The sequence below is a fragment of the Cloeon dipterum genome, chromosome 2 (assembly GCF_949628265.1).
Source record: "Cloeon dipterum chromosome 2, ieCloDipt1.1, whole genome shotgun sequence".
Lineage (NCBI taxonomy): Eukaryota > Metazoa > Arthropoda > Insecta > Ephemeroptera > Baetidae > Cloeon > Cloeon dipterum.
The window spans coordinates 32,731,968-32,749,915 of NC_088787.1; the positions used below are offsets into that span (position 1 = coordinate 32,731,968).

The 17,948-nt window shown below is 40.3% G+C and overlaps 1 protein-coding gene across 4 annotated transcripts in view; it reads right to left on the minus strand.

Moving 5' to 3' along the window:
- The window catches only part of LOC135937793 (inactive tyrosine-protein kinase transmembrane receptor ROR1-like), an 89,838-nt gene that overhangs the window by 7,731 nt on the left and 64,159 nt on the right, over nucleotides 1-17,948 (minus strand). For 3 of the 4 annotated variants that reach the window (XM_065481037.1, XM_065481035.1, XM_065481038.1), the window contains exons 2-4: nucleotides 8,696-8,828; nucleotides 1,216-1,295; nucleotides 498-634 (exon numbers count right to left, since the gene is read on the minus strand). In XM_065481037.1, the coding sequence (XP_065337109.1) occupies nucleotides 498-634; nucleotides 1,216-1,295; nucleotides 8,696-8,828 (350 nt within the window). The remainder of the gene's footprint in view (nucleotides 1-497; nucleotides 635-1,215; nucleotides 1,296-8,695; nucleotides 8,829-17,948) is intronic. The other variant, XM_065481036.1, reaches the window with a different exon arrangement.

Consider the following 17,948-nt stretch of genomic DNA (forward strand, 5'->3'; position numbering starts at 1 on the left):
TCAACACTGAGTTCATTTAACACATAACTGCATTGAACGTCAAATTACGGGCTGCTTTAGAAGGATAAAGCGTGTTCTTTTTTTCCAAATGTGTTTGTTTTAGGTCTCCTCGCTTATTTAAACCGCAAACACTGTTCCGCTCATTAATTAGGCAACGCAAATCAGCTCCTCGAACACAAAAATTTGAATACGTATTTATTCAAATGCTGTGCAAACAAAGAGCTGAAAAGGCTTCTGAAAAATTCGCCTGCGACCGCTTTCAGAAATGAGTTAATGCACACACGCGGAGAGAGCGAACGAAAGAGCAAACATCTGACACCATGCTGGTGAATTAATTTTCAATTTATTTAGCCCGACCGGTTGCATAATTCATGCGACCCGTTCCCCAGGCATGGCTCCGGCCAACAGAGCAACTAGCATAAATAAATAAAAGAGGGTGTCATGCAGGTGGACTGCTGGGGGATGTGCGACCGTAAATCTCCATTAAGGTATCTCACCTGCAGGGGTGCATCGTTCACCAGCCACCTGAAGCTGTTGGGCGGTGGATCGCCTTCAGCCTCGCACCTCATCTTGACCGTGTCTCCAACCTTCTTGGTCACGTTTTGCATCGGTCGCACGATTCGCAAGGTGCCTGCTGTGAAAAATTTATTATTTTTTGGTAGTCTCCAAGGATAACTATATATGCGGCTGAAAAAGCTCGCTTTTTCGAATTTGTGAGACAGTTGTCTGGAAAACTTGCCTGGTAGAAATGACTCTGTAAAATTCGAATGAAATCACGATGAAAACTTTTAATTTTTATTTATTTAATTTAATTATTGATTGTGGAATTTATCAAATAATGATGGAAAGTATGCTTTTATTCCATTTTTATTTATTCTCTGTGATACCAAACGATTATTTTAGATGTATATAGAATGAAAATAAATGAAAATTAATTCATGACTTAGAAAGAAAATTATTTGTCCTTTGCTTGTCGCGAAAATACAATCAAGGCTTTGTTTATAATTTTTTCCTTGACAGTTGTTGAGATCGCACGCTCTACTTTAATATTGAATGGGAAAACGCCATTGAGCTTTTTCACCGACTCTTCGCCCTTTGGTGCTTTTCCACTGCCTTACTTCTCTCGGCGCTCTCTTTTTCAATTTGTCTGTTTTTGTGAATTCTCGAGAGGAAAATCGAACGGAATGAAATGTCTACAAAGAATTCCTGGCATACCCGTGGGGGCCGTTGCGTCGACTGTTGAATGATGAGCCGGCGGGGAGGTTGAGTTGTCGGAATGAGTGGTGAGCGCAGACCTGCAATCAGGGAATTGGAGTGTCATTTCACTTGCTCAAAATAAATACAAGTAGGGAAAACGGGACACCGCTTAATGATTGGCTCGGCTCAACGCTGAACTTAAAACACCCACATTGATCGGTGCTGAATTAATTATACTAAATCAACTTTCTTTAATTTTACGAATGAAATACGTGGACAATTTTGTCCATCACTCATTGAGTGATTCAGCTTTTTTCATTTAAATTAATATCTCTTTCGTTTTTAGATTTTAAGATCGAATTTTGATAAGCTTTCTTCATTTAAGGCTCCCACACAAACCCCCACGTCGAAATTTGCGAAATATGACCCGCAGACAGAGCCAACGTCGGCCAGCCATGCAATTAGTTCGGATGATGGATGATTGATCCCCACGTTCTGTCATCAAACAGCAAAATTGCCCTGCGCAGTTGCGCCTCGCCTGCATTATTATACTCTGCATGCCCTCTTGTACAGCTTAAATCACTTTACGTCCGCCATTAATTGTTTACTGCTTTATTGTGTTCCGTAATACACGATATGTACATTTATGTGCATGGTGCACCGAAGGGTCAAGAATTTTATTACCAATGTATATATCCCAAGAACCAAAGGGAACCTGATTTGGGCGACAAATTGAATACAAGCCTAAAAATGTGCAAAAATATCTAGAAAGGATAGTTGATTAAAATAATGAATATTTATCGTTTTTCGTAAGACACACCGATAAATTATTAAGCTGCTTGCATCTTAAAATGTAAAAACATAAGTGTGTCGAAATGTTGTTGCGAGGTTGGCAAATTAAATTTAGGGAGCAACTTTTGCAACGTCTATAATTCACAACCCTGGCTAAAGTAAAGAGCTAGCTGGTCGAGTGTGTTGTGTGTGCACAAACGCGCAGAGGGCCCAAGCAATAAAACAGACAAGAGTCGTGGTCCATGAATGAAAGAGAAACAAACCCACGGCAATGAAAGAGAAGAGACAGACTCAGCAACAATAAAAGCAAGCGCAAAAAGTGGGCAATAAATAAAAGTAACCATATACCACACGCACGCCGCTCAACCTGTTGTTGTATACAAAGATAAAACCGGTGTATGTATGCAAAAGCTCGTTTCGAGGGCGTTACACATTTTATCGCCCGAAAAATATTTGCTCGCCTGGGCCCGCATTAATTTTTCTTCCGGACGCGCGAAATGTTTGTGCAGCTTGAGCTTTTGCTTGTTGAGGGAATGAAACCGAACACCTTAAAATTCAGCCAGATCATAAATCCAACCAGCTTTTTCGAGCAATGTGTGCGCCCGCTCGTTGAGAGACGGAAATCGCTCCTTTTCGCGTGAAATTAATTTAGCTGCCAAGCCAGCATGAAGTTAATTCGCCTCTTTTACAAAATTTATTGCAATCAAATTGCTCTACGGGGGCTGAATAAATCGCATCCATCAGAACTATTAAACCATTTAAAAATTAACGCATTACCAAAACTCACATTTTGATAATCGAAGAATGAAGCAAAAAGACTGGATTTGGTCTAAATTTTTTTATCACAAACTGAGACTCTGTATGGATTAAACGAGGGGATTGTAAGTTAAGAGAAATGATTAGTTAAAGCTCAGCATTTCCTCCAAAATACTTAATCTAATTAGTATTTTAAGCTTCCCTCCAACCTCCTACCATCTTTCTTAACTTTAAAGATTTACAGAACGCATTGGATGAGAAACCTTTATGATGGATAATGATTGCGGTCGTTGTCAGCTTAAGTATTTTTAAGTCTTCCTGCGGCACGCACAAAAAAACCCGCAAGGATAAAAAATTATAATTCAGCAACGAACCCAAAAAAAAGTCGAGTGACGGAGTTGGATTACGCTTTCGCCCACACTGGCCTGATGGGAATTCTGCTGCGCTAATAAATTTCCACCGCATCAGCAGCAGAGCCAGAGATGCTTCTGCGCCATAAACCCCTTGGCTCTACTTCTTACATAATCTCGTAGTTAATTATCATAAACTGCATGCATCGCTAATTAAGGCCGCTGCCGGATTTTCTTATCTTGCAGCATAATTTTTATTTCTGCCGCGCGAAAGTTGACAAGGCGGGATGCATGAAAAACAGTACTCTGACATTTAAGATAATCCTCGCCGGTCGTAAAACTTTCTGAAAAGTTTGTTGATACTAATTTTAATGTGACAGTAGATTTCATGTCATGAGCATTTTTCTTCTACTGTCTATTTCAACATTTTTTATTTATAGAATGAACCAAGCTCTTAATTACCAACTTCTCCAAGCTGAATAAATTGGATGCACAGCAAAAATCAATTAAAATTATCAGGTATATCGTTTCGATCCTATTTAAATATTGCAGATTTGAATATCTCTCACATCCTCTCAGCCGGTTTTGGAGTGAGATAAATTTCATTCAACTGCGCTTGCGGCACCGAAAAGTCTCTCTCATTGATTTATTCTTCTACTTTCCACTTTGCCGCTAATTTAGAAAAAAGCGGATGTATTGCTTATCTCTGGCTAAAGTTTATTGATCTGGTACTCTCGAATTAGAAAAGACGCCGACAAGCACGTCCATTATTCACACCTCACGCTAATGACTTTTGAAGTTATAATTAAGGATAATTAATTATCCGCTGATCTATAAAAATGATATTTTCCTTCCACTGGGCCTCTCGATTCCATGCAACGGAATGATTAATGGGCCCACTCAGACATCTGGTGCTCCAAATTAGAATAATAATTAAAACGACAATAAAGCAAAGGCTGTTGACTCTGGTCTGGACCACCGTTATCAGCAACTAGAGAGAACATTAGCCCGTCCTTCTGTCGCACTAATGGCTGGTGTTTGCAAATATTCTCCGCGCGGCAAGCCATCTAAAGTTTTAATTGGCACACAGAGTAATTTGCCAACTACTTTAGTCGCACCACAGGCACCACAATGTCGTTCTTGCTTTGCTTGTTGATCTGAATTAATTTAGACTGGAGACTTTCAGACATCAGAGCGTTTCAACAACTCATTTATGGCTATGGTACGTCTTTTTAAAATCATTTAAAACAGACCTCCAAATTGGATTAATTAGGCCGCTGATTAAATTAATTTGTTCAGCATTTCGTAATTCATATTTTCGATCCATCAAGCTTGATTCAGAAATGGAAACTTAAACCAATTTTACGCCTATCAAGCTTGACATATTAGAAATTTAATATCCACTCCACGGGGGGCCTAATAAATATTTAAACGAGTGATTGCGCATGATTCAGTGGTTTCTCTAATCACGAATTAATTAATCACTATACACACTCCCACTTCTGTTTGAAAGACAGATTTACGGTTCCAACCATAGTGCCTTTATTCAGCCAAAGCCTCGATGAATTATTTCCCAATAGCTTGAACGCAGGAGCTCAGGAGAAATAATAATGCATTTGAGAAGTGTTGTACTGGAGAAGGAGTAAACCACACGAGCAAGCAGACGACGACTTGCCGGACCACATTCTGGAGGCTGCGAGCTCTCCCACTCGCGTAACAGGTTTTGCTGCACCCGAGACAGCACAGGCACAATATTATAGAGACTTCGACTCTTTTAACGTGGATGCGACGAACATTCTGTGTGGTCAAGATGGGCAGGGTATCTGAGCGATTGATTATTATGCATTCTCCTAACTTCCCACCCCGAAAATTAGGGTTAATTGATGTTAGTTGGAGTTAATTGGGTTGCAATTTAATCGGAGGACTATAATAACTAGCAAAATGAGGAAATGAAGTGGGCCAAATAATAAAATAGATGCATTTAACGTAGGTGGAGGTAGATCTCATATTTAATTATGTTTATAAAACAAATAAATCAATGGTTATAATTGTATAGTCGTTTACAAAAAAGCTGTTGACGAGTTAAATTTGATCAAAGTGAGCTGTTAATGTTTTTTAATTCCATGTATTACATCTATATACATGTATAAAGAGCGTAGTATATATATTGAATAAATCCGTATCTCCCTTTATATACAGCACAATAAATTTGGCCTTTTAAGCGTAATTTCGTGCCAAAAGCCCAATTAGGAATCAAGAAAACAACCAAAAAAGCTATTTTCGGAGTGCATCAGACCACAGTCCATTTGCCAGGTCGGACTGCTGTAACCACATTGTGTGTTCCGCACACAAACACGGCAAAACAACGCTTTTGGCCTTTCATCCACGTGTACGCGTACAGTATAATTAAGACCGTTCTAATCCCATAGGTTCTCCTAAAAAAGAGTCGGATGAACCTTCCAAATCACACTTCTCGCCTATTCCCTTTTAGCATCAGGATTTGCAGACATACTAAAGCCGTACTACTACTACTACTACTACTACTACTAATAATAATTTATTTTTATTTGTATTTTTTGCATTTCACTATTTCCCAGATTGGGCAAAAGAAATTAGGAAGTAAATGCCATTTGCCCATCAAAGTAAACATGCCGCTTCTCCAAAACATATTAAGAAAAAATTTAGGTTCTCTTTAATTGAACTGATTAGGTTAGGTGATAAACAAATTTTCTCGGAAGTGTCTAACAGTGCTAGAAACACTATTGCACGTTTTTTCTCCAATGCGGTGGTATTGTCGATTAGAAAAATTCGAAAAATAACGCACGCAACTTTCCTATCAACCGAGCGTGTTATGTTCCGTTTCTATTGTACAGCCAATGCTGCTTTTTGCTGTCAAATACAGCAGACGCGGTATCACGAGATATTGTGTGCCGAAGAGAAAAATTCTCTTTCGCGTGAGCCGCATGGCACGCGTTATAGGAAAACAATATAAACTCCAATGCAGCACATGCGGCCAATTTAAAAGCCATTAATAGGGAAACGCCTTTCTGGGAAAATCGCCAAAAAAATAACGACGAAACAACCAAGAATGTACATGAAAACACTGCAGTATAAAATTTACCATCATATCCGACATCGAGAAAAAGATTGTTACGGTAACATTACAGATAGAGAAGCAATTTACAACTTTTACATTTCGAATTAATAGTATATAAAATTATCTTATACACGACACACAGGTTGGAAGTTATAAATCAGCTGTGCGTAGGAATGATGCATGATTTCAGCACCGTGGCTAATTACCACACAGCTCCGCAAATTAACCTAAAAAGTTTTAAGCTTTTTGTGCCTATGGAGAGACGATCCCAACGACTCAAAAAGGACTTGCTAATGGAATTGGCTACGTTTACGTGGGCACTACGGCAATTTATGGAGTGAGCACAAGGGCGGAGGGAAATTATAGATTGCAGAAAATTACCGACGATGCAAATTGAGATGTCAGAGGTGGAAATTTATGTGTTTATTAGCTTTGCCATTCAAAATTGATTATCTTCACGAGCTTTTATAAAATAAATGTATACAAAATGCGTAGAAACCATAGTGATTCGGCTATTCGCTACTGGGATTTCTTTAAAAAATTGCTCAGATGGTGTAATTATTTAATCCACGTAGGCGGCACCTCTATTTTGAACTTTCCTCGCATGAAAGCAGTTGGTGGTAAAAATTATATTACAGAACTCTTCAAGTAAGAAAGATTTGTGACTGCTGGCTACTCACTTTGAATGCTAAAATGTTCTTCCCAGCAATTATACACTATAATCTGGTGTTGCATTCAGATTATTCAGTCGGTGTGTGTTGCACCGTGGCGTAAATATTAATTGGCCTGCCTCCAAGTTTGCCACAGTGATAATTAACCAGAAATCCCGCAGTTTTTTATCTCTGTCGTGCGTCTAATTAGTATTTCCAAAGGCAACTGGTAGTATAATTTTTGCCCAAGATTTATCGATTAAAACAACTGGTTCTGCCTTTCGTGGCTGTTACCGCCGCTGCCTCTGCTGCTGATGAGAAAATATATACGCGCTTACAGAACGTGTGTTTCGTGGCTTGATTCATTAATGCGAGTTTCACACCGACCAGTTCCCCGCTGCTCAGGAGGAAACCTTGGCCAAGGGTTTAAAAGGGCAGCAAAGGGGGCTGAAATTTAATACGCGGCCAGTTTGCGGCTTAAAAACTTGTCACGCTTGTGCTCACTCGTCTGGACTTTCGCATGGAATAAATTTGCCGGGTCGCAGGATAGATCCTCTTGGCTCCTTTGGAGAGTAAATTTGAGGCTTTATTGCTAGCTGATGTTACACTACCGTGCCGCCGGCTGCGAAGGGTAAAAAAGTTCGAATCTCTGAAGTATTAAGTTTATTCACACACATACACACATATACACATATATGCTGCCTGGAGAGGAAGTTCTCAAATTTGGGTGGCCCGGGTGGATGGGGCGTGTTTAATGGAGGTGTCAACCTTTTTATGGCAAAATATGATATTGCCGCCTGGGGGTTGCCCTCGAGCTCGCGTAAAGAGACTCACCTTTGTTGCGGTTTATGGCATTTTCTCTTTTGACACCGGTGGCATCTAATGTATCAAAATTTCAGCAAGAATTATTGCCGAAGCCTAAAACAGTATCAATTTCACAGGGTATGGACGGCTGAATATTACTTAAAAATGGCGTCCGAAGTCATTGATCATTTAATTTTGGGTTTTACATCAGTAAAAAACCTATTAAGTACAATTTTTCAATCGGATAGTTCTTCAACTGATGGTATAATTTAGGCATATCCTCTCTTGAGTGATTTTTAAACAAAAAATATTTTATTTTAATTTCCGCTACCGTAAGAAATTAGCATATAATCATAAAACGTCCTTCTTCACCTTTACCTGATTCCCAGAAGGAATCCTTTTCTCTTTAACAAAAATATTGATATTGAAATATATGAAAGCTAAGGTGGGTTGCGGTGGGCAGGAAGTATCCAGTGGTGTGAATTCTCACAATTCACACCTCAAAAATTGTGAGTTACGATTCTAAGAGGCGGAGGAGAAGCACTTATGTCGAGTCGTGGCACAAAAGAATAAAGAAGCCACAAATCTAGTGTGCTGCGGGTATGTATTCAAAGTAAAATAAAATGTATCAGGTGTCCTGCCTATAAGCTGCCGAGGAAAAATATTTCCTCTAGTGCTCTCACTTTAAATAAAACATCGCATTGTTGTGCTTGTCAAAACTTCTTTTCAACTTGATTTTTTTTTTTGGATGGGAGAGGTCCGCTGCCACTGTGAATGAGAGGAGGATCCTCTCCTTTCCTCCCTTCTTTGTCAAGGAAGGTGCATTCAATCAGTGAATTGACAGCAATTTCAGCCAGACTCACAGAATTTTTCTCTTTATGCACAATGCTGCTGCTAAATCTGATTAGGGGCCCCCCTCTTGCCGCGTTCCCAGCTTAAAAAGCACTCAACTCGCGAGCAAACTCTTCAAAAGCCGGCAGTCCGTGATACGCAGAGACAGCCGAGTGAGGAAATGGGCGTTTGGGGGTAAATTACGTGGAATAACTTACTCATTGTATAGCCCACTGTCCGCGTTGTGCAGCGCGTCCGTGTGCTCGTCGTAGGTGTAGTCCTCGTTGTGATTGTCGCTTTTGTGGTGCATCTCGTGGTCCTTGTATGGGTCCACGTGATCATCAGACCAACCTGCAACATACAAATAAATATTTTTGAAGGAAGCTTTTATCGTTTAGCGGATTTTTGACATATTGTGAGATGAACTGTCAAACACGAAATAATAAGTTAGTGCTGTCATAAGAGCAGTCACCCCTTTTAGTTCCCTCAAATTCAATTTCCAGGCCATTTATGCATCGTTTTTTTGACTGCCTGGCCTTCCACGGGCAATTTTTTACGGTCCGCTAGCCTTTCGAGCGCAACATCGACGTCAAAACGTTGAGTCACTTAAGCCATCAACTCTGGCGCGCACATGTCTCTGTACGCGCGCGGCAGCGTAACTCGATTATCGATCGAATTCTAATTTCTGTTTGCTTTGGATTCAGGCTCCAAGTGCTAACCCTTTTACGACGTCACGTTGCACGCACCAGCAGCATCAGCGAGGCCGTTGAACAGAGGAGCTCTTTCACAGCCTCTCTCGCTTCTCTTTTTGTCTCAAGTGCTCGCTCGAGTGGCTTTGATTCGAATCCATAATTGAATACAGAAAAGGCAATTGTTTCCCTTAAAACGTAAATAAAACCAGTAAGCAAAAGCTATATACACAGCAATTTAATTAAAATCATGTCATATGTAAGGTAAAAAGGTGTTTGATTTTCCCATTAGTGCTCGCAAGCAAACATTAAATAGGATTTGTGGAGGTTTAAAAATGAAAATAAAATTTCTGCTTGAAAATACGCGATTCTCGTTCAAAACAAGTGCATCAAGGGGTTGCTTTCAGCTCCACGACAAACGCTTTAATTCCGTTATTGGAAGCGAGCGAGGGGCGCGTTTATGAAAAGAGTTGCGCTCGGAAATTAAATTCTCGAGTGCACGCGGCGTCGGCGTCAGAAGCACTGCTATTACATTATCTGCATTTGCGTGAGTACAAAAATTTCGCACGCTCCGCGACACTCGAGCCAAGAATTCAATTATAAAATTAATAAAAGTGCCCATTGTTATTGACGCGTCAAGGAAAAGCCGGCGCGCGGGGGAAGTGGTGCGGGGGAATGGAAGTTCCGGCGAGCATTTCTGAAGAGCTTCAATTGAATACACTCCATCATCATCAGCGGCAGCAGAACTTATTTACACTTATATTGTGTGTATGTGTGTGCTCGTCACGAAGATGAATGGTGCCTTTAGCCAAGGGTATATAAGTGTACGAAGGGACCCTCAGAGGAGGTGCGCCAACACTGCAAGTCATCAGGCACCAAATCAATTACAAATCTTGCTCAGGTTGGCAGACAAAATCAAGTTCAATATACCAGCTTCCAACATTTGGAAAATATTAGGATTGAAATGGTTTTTAAATTTGAATTAATTTTTCCAAATATAATTTTGCTACCGAATTTACTTAATTAGGTGCCCAATTTCAGTCATCCGGAGTTTATTTTTCGAAACACATTGAGAAAAAAGTGAGAGCCAACTCCAACAAAATTTCCAGTCAGCATAGCTCTAAAGCATTTTAATTTAGCAATAGCTCCGATTGCCAGCGGTGCAGAGGTAACGGAACGCAATTCGCGAGGTGAAACTATCGATTTCGTCGATTATTTCCAAGAATGCGTGTCTCAGTTTTAGGTCTCTTATAAGGGGTGCACGGAACGCGTGTGGGGAGAACTGCGTGCGACAATTCTTTGCTCAATTCCCTCTGTATTGTTGTAACTCAAGTGCTATACGGGCTGCCGCCTTTCAAAAGTTATTTCACACCATAGAAATGCGCGTCAACGAGCTGTGCAGAATAGAAACTACTGCCGGGCCTGTTCCGAACAGCCAGTTTCGACTTGGATGATGGTCAGAGAGGGTGAAGCAGAGGCTGGACCAAAGTGGCCGCAAACTTATCCGCCGCCGCCAGTAGAGAGTGCTGGAGCCACCAGATAATTTTTGTTCTGTGGAGTGGCCATTCCGCGAGGGCTTTTGAACAAAAGTGCTTCTATTTAACTCTTTATAGTAGCTGGAACACTTTCATATATATAGAGACTGAACTTGATAAATTTAAGACTTTCCTGAACCATTTATCTAAGCTCTATGTAATAAGTTTGAAAGCACAACCAAGTTCATTTTTTTACGTACAATCATTTATGTTTAGGAACACTCTTTTCTTATATTTAATTCTTGATTTAATACAGTCTTAATAAATTCACAAAAATCAAGCACGTCAAATAATGAAAGCATAAAAATTTTTACATTTTTTTCTGTCGTACTATTTTTCCGAAACAAATGTCCTATCGACTTAAAACTTTAAAAATAATTTGAGAAAAACCACTTAAATTTATATTAAAGAAATTGTCGAATGTATGCAGACTCGAATCCATCCCTTCACTGTCAGTCTCGTCAATCCTTTAATTCCGAACGAAAATGGAAGAAGAACAAAAAACAGCAGCCGGCTTTGTGTGATGTGTGACACGGGTTTCAGTGTCTCATTTTTGAATAAATTACGTCTCTTCTGCGGTGTAACATATCGCGTCTGCAGCGGTGGAGGTCCGTTCCTCTCATTCTTTATTCATCTGCTCTCATATTTGATTCTCGGCATTGAATTATTTGCTACCGCGGCTGTCACACGTTCGAGTAGGAAAGATCGATGGGACGCATTTAAATTTAACAGCAGCCTCCGCAGCCGTGCATAAATTTATGCTCGCGGTCGGATTTGAGTCACAGCTGGATTATCTACCTGACTCTTTGAATAGCGATTTAATGAGAGCAGTCTCCTCGGCGCAAACACACACCAAAAAATCCACGAGATCCGCAAGCGGCGCGCCCGAAATGGATTTAGCGGATGAGCCACCAAACTTCGGATGAAATGAGGCGTCGGCGGCGTGTGTGTCGTGTGTGTGTGTGTTCTCTCCAAATGTACTGTATATATACAAACACGTTTGTGTGTATGCCGCTTTTGCTCACGTGTGACGAGCCTCATTTGCATGTCACAAACGCACATTTGATTTGCAAATCACACACTTTGAGCGACGTCTTTCGCCGCCCATCTCAGCAACTAAATTTGCTTCTCAGGAGCACACCTTTAGTCACAGTGGACGAAAATTGGTTCACAATTGCTCCTTTTTGCTGAAAGGTGCATGAATTGCGTACCGCAAACATTTTGAAGAGGCATATAGAAATTTGTAAAGTCCTATTACTTAAATAATCTTCAATTATGAACACTTAATAAAATAGTTTATTTTTAATGGCATAAAAATATTAATATTTGCTCAATTTTACAATTTAATGTACCAAATTGAAGCCGAGAAATTTAATTTCTAGCCTTAAAGCTAAGATATTGGAGTTGGAAACAAAAATTTAAGGTTTGACATTATTTATAGAATTTAGGCGTATAAAAATCAAACTTTGGGACCCAGATATTAAAAAACGATGCTTTCAAATGTTCAACCTATATTTACAGATATTTATTCTAATAATTGATTTTATTATAAGCCCCTTTTAAATCCCATTCCAATTGTAAGACAATTTCCTCGTATTGAATTGCATGAGCTAAAATCATTCTTGACGTGTATCATATTTCACTAGGCCGTCTCGACTCGAGCCTATATAACAATTGCTTGAAAGGCACTCGACGAACGTCTTTTCTTATTGCGGGAACTCCATTACACGATTCATTTGCCGCTGCTGAGCTGCAAATTGGCTCTTCTGCTGAATACATTTAGCATGAGCCACAACGTTTTCGGATGCTAGATAAATATTCCTGAGCGGAAAGACGCGGCCAAGTTGGAAATTTATTCAATGCACGTGGAAACCTGTCGCTGAAAGGAGACCTTATCTTAATAACTTCATGTGATACGCTGTATGGGAGTCAAATTTATGACCATTCAGATTTTCTAAGAATTCGCCAGTAAGTGTTAGCGGTCTATTCTGTTTCGCGAGTTCAACTTTCTTGGCAGGCGTTACGTTTTTAGGTGGAGGCAAAAAAGACGACTGCCAAATTATCTGCCCCTTGTATGAGCCGAGTTGGAAATCTGCCGAAAGAAAAACTCAGCGGAGAGCGCATCACGAGGAAAGAAAAGTTAGGATGAAAGCAAGCCAGCAAAAAGTGACTGCCGACAAAAGGAGCGGGAAAGTAAAAATCTGAGATATCAGCAGACTCAGCGAAGAAAGGAAAAACACTGAGGCCGATGGCGCGTGTGTATGGGGCTCGACATATATGAGAATGAGTGCGATTTCTGGCTGCCTTTGACGCAGATATAGACCATACAAAGATTTCAAACGTATTGCAGGCATTGCAGCCCATAGATGGAGATTTAATTTCGCTTTGTGTGGCACAAAAGATTGATCCTCGGCGCAACCCATTGCTGCAAATCTCACTTTCTGGCTCTCCCTAACCGACTGGAAAAATGGCGAAAAACATACATATATTTTAATTTTGTTTGTTGGGAGATTTGATGCTTATAAACGGAGATAAAAAAGCATAACGAACTATAATAAGGATAGGACCACTCATAGATAAGTCATCGACACGCTCCAGGAAACATTTTTCCTTTTCGTTGAATGAACTCGTCGATTTTCAATTAATCTCGAGGTTGCTTTGGGACGAAATGCGTCGAACAATAAATAACCAATTTCCAACCTATCAAAAAACGGAAAAATGATTTTCTGCTCAGTCAAAACCGCGCACAAGATTTATGGTCAACGCGGTGAAATTGCGCTGTCGAAAGCAAGTGTTGCAGCTGCCGCAAAAAGCGGTGCGGATCGCCTGCTGCTGTTGATATTATTCGCTATACTTTCTGCGCGCAGGCACTGTTTGATAACAATGGCACACATCACATGGTGGTGGTTTTGGAAGGCTTTCATGGCCGCCGAGTTTTCGCTAGAAGCAGACTGGTCGCGATGACGGGGTTGGTATTGTTTTGACAGGCGCTACTGCGGTCAAAGCTGGGGAGTGAGCCACTACTGACTGACACGATGCGGAGCAGCCAAATGCGCGGGGGAGTTCGCACCTGAGCTGTTTGTCCAGTTCGGCCATGAGTGCACAACCCCCGCGACAACGCTGCTTTGCTGCTGACAAAGGAATAAAGGAAACCTCTTCCATCCCAGATCAGCTGTTCAAATATCAGTTTTTCCTCATAAAACAAATAATACCCAATGGACTTTTTTGTATCAACATTTTTCTGTGCGGCTGCGACTTTTCCCAGTAACTTCAGATTCTAAACAGCAAAGTTCTAAACATAAGTTGAGTCGTAAGGACTAAAAATTAGTGACAACGTCCTCAACTAAATGCAAAAGGTTATCTTTTCAATAACAAAAAATATAAGTTTACACACTTAAATTTTATAAAAGTGTTTTTCCATAAAGAGACTCGAATACAAACGAAGCTTTTACACCATGGCATAATTTTATTGAAGAATAAAGTTGTCTAAAAAACAAAATTTCATGTGTTTAGTAAAAAAATCTGAAAATCAATGTACCGTTGGAATCTTTTGAATTCGCTGCCGCATTAGCCCCCTAGTACTGGACAAAGAGAGTGGCCAGTTTGTTGCGACGTCATCGGTGTTAAAGGAACCTTTATCGGCACTTTGAAGTTTAAAAAACGCATGTTGAAAATCAACTGTCGGTAATCACCAATAATTTGATTTCAACAAGTATTTTTTACTCACAAATCTACCTCACAGTTCGTTTAAATTACAAAATTACGAAAAAAAGTTCACCATATTAGGGGCCTTTAAGGTAGCTGATGTTCAAGACACGCCACACTTTGCTCTGATTGCTGCTCTCTATCGATTGTTAGGTTTGAATAGCATGGGCATCAAAGAAAATCCAAACAATCGCTCTAAAATTGGACACATCTTTGCCACCGTGAGCATTGATGGCGTCACAATGTACTGGCCGCTCTCTTTGTTCTGCGCAGCTCAGCGCTTGGCTGATAAAAAAATCCAATGGCACTATAAGTTTCAAGATTTTAGCTTCAAATCATAAATTTCCCATATCCTTTAAACTTAATGTTAGCAAGAAGTGCTAAAACCAATAAGCACGGGTGCCTTTTCCAAAATTAGCCATCGACAAGCACCATTGATTTCTCTCTAGTAAATGCAATCAAACGGAAAATAGGCTGGTTCAAATGCCACGTTAAGACCCAGAGCCCAAGAGTCTGGAAAATTGATTGAACTCGACTGCGAGAGGGCAAACGCGCTGCGAGTACACACCCCGACCCTTCGCATCGCAGCAGCAGCTGCCGATGAGATTGCAAACACAAGCGATTCGGCGACAAACGAGCGAAATTTCTAATTAATTTGCCGTCAATCTCAATCAAAACAAAATCTCTGGCTGCTTCGCCTCGCAAAATAGCATTTCCAGATCAATAAGAGCCGCGCGTAGAATGCAAAATAAACGCGGTTCACTGGATGGCAGAATCACCGCCGCCGCGTGGCTTTTATAAAATACATTTCCCCGACTGGTTCACTGAGCAGACTGCAATTTTTCTCCCATTCAGAGTGATTTCGCCATTTGCCGGCGCGGTGGATAGACTGCCTGCCTGGCGTATATGGATGTGTACGTAGCCGCGCTGCCGGGTGCAATCGTAAATAGATTACCTCTCCGCATGGCGGGCGCGTTCAGCAAGGGTTATTGGAAATTATGCTCTGAAGGGCTGCTGCGCCGTGTCGGGGTCAAAGAGTGTGGCGACAGAACTGATATTGAACCAGCGACCGTACGCTGATGTACACTCATTTAGACGCTAATTGCATTTTCCAGTGAATTGATCAAAGTGTTTTTATTTTGTTGTCAAAGAGAGAAAAATAGACTGTTCTTTTGATGCAATTATTTTCGCTTAAAAATTTGTACTTGATAAATCGTGAGCAAAATGAATAAAGTTACTGAAAATATAAATAAGCGGATAAATAGTAGAAACTGATTTTTTCGATTAATTTCAAAATTTTGTCTGAATTTTAAAGATAGGTGCGTAATATATTTTAGTTTATTCATTGAAATCACAATTTAAATGTCTAGATATAGGCTCTTGAAAGGAAAAGCTGTGTTTGTAATACCCATTTTCAAATTTTAAAAACCTTTAAATTCTGATATCAAACTTTCAGTTTAGAAATTTGGTGCCTCAATTTTAATTTAACTTTCATACGTGTTCATTCTCAATTATTATCTCAATGGATAACATGAATTGACTTTGCCTTGTCAAAGGAAAAATGTTCTTGTATTTTTAGATGTAATCTAAATTTTTTTCTCTGACATTTAATTCGATTTTAGGACCTCATTTAATAGAATGCCAAGAGCAAATTCTTGTTATTGGTTTTCATTGGCCGTAAAACTGATCGTCTCAGTGTAAGGTGACCTCTCATCTTCTTGCTTGGCACCCCAATTTGTCTGGATGTGTCGCTCTTATCACGTGCCGCATTATTAAAAGCGTTTTATTATTTCTCCTCTCGCCCAAGTGGGCTGCATGTGAGCGGGCGTATAATAAATTAATGATTTAATATAAAAGCATTAAGGGGCTCATCTCGTCTCAGCAGGACAAGATGAAATATTCATGTCGAACTGCAGAGAGCGTCGAACCAGAATAAATATGTACGTTCTCATGAGCAGCTATTAGAGCTCTCTCTGCGTGTGTGGGAATCGTACTTTTAAGTGGGCCAACACTTACGCCTTTTGACCCTGCGACCTCTCAGCCATAATTTTTATCCCTAACAATAACAATTCTCGCGGCTCTTGTCTGTCACTTTTCCTAACAAGATTAATTAATTGGACGCAAGAGCGTAAAAGCTGCACATTTGCATTTTTATTATTTCACTGGTGTGCCACACACCCCCTATATATAACACGAGGAAAAGAAGGGTCAGCCCTCAGTCAATTCCACTTTGTGTCTGCTGGTTAATTACGCCGATCAGGCTTATGTCACCGGTTTAAAGTGACAAGAACAAGGCCCTCTCTGCTGGTTGTGTTTAATGTCCTATTTGAGAAACTAATCAAGAAAAAAGCTTCTAGTTAATACAAATAAACCGAAAATACTAACCACGCATTGTTTAAATGGAAAAGTTAAATATCAAATTGGAAGTATGCAAAATTGACATTAAAGTAAGTAGATATTAAACGTAAACATGGTCATGGAACATGAAAGAAATGAAAGGAGAATCTTGTATTTTGTATATAATGAATAAATAAATCCTTAAAAAGAAGCAAGAGCAGCTCATTTCATAATCAAGATGCGCCTCGTTAATTACCGCGGTTTTATCAGTGCGTAAACAGTGGAGCACGCGTTTAATTAGTCAGGCAGATGCAAAAATAAGTGTCATGTGGAGGAAACGACCACACAAGGCGCCATAAACAATTTTCAGGCCGGGAGCTGAGTGTTTTTTTTTCAAAGAAGGGAATTATTTTCCCTCCTCTCTGCTATAAGCGCGTGGGTCTTCCAAAATGCGGTTTTCGTGTCTTCCCCAACCGGGAATGAAATTCAAATGAGAGCGCTACTTCCTCGCTAATTTGCCAGCAAATCAGGAGAATTTAGCCGGCGGGAACTCTTATTAAAAGCTGTAAAATACAATTGAACCATCGCCACTCCGTGTAAATTGTAGCGCGCAAAAGTTTGGATCGCTGAAGTTGACTCTCGTAACAGCCAATTAGCTCACGAGAGAGCGTGCTTGGCGAGGAATTCGCGCCCATATCGCAGATAAGCGAACTTCTCGGAGCAGTCAAAGAAAACGCCTTTCGTATGATTATCATTTTGTATTTAAGCTCGGCGAAGGCGAATAACAAGCTGGCTGTATAATGGAAAGCTTCTAGACAAGTTCGGCAAATTCATTGACATCAACTAGAACGAATCCAATGTCAATTTCACACAACTGCTCTAATATTTTTTGTTTGCTTTATGGGGACCAAAATTATTGTTCCGAGTCCATTTTGACGAAGGAACTTGTTACACTCCTCTTGTCTGATGATGTCAATTTTAGTGTGAGAAACTTGGGCAGTAAAATGAAATAAGTTTTCAAACTGACAGATGGGCGCACGGCAGCAGCGTCCGCGGGTGAATTTACTGCTGCGCGATTTTTACAACCCGTAAATGGTATCCGTAACAAGAAGCACTAACCAGCAGGCAACGCAGCAGCAGCAGCAGCCGGCCAATAAAAGCAAATCAGCCCTTTTTCTGCATCTCACTGCTGCAACAGCCGTGTC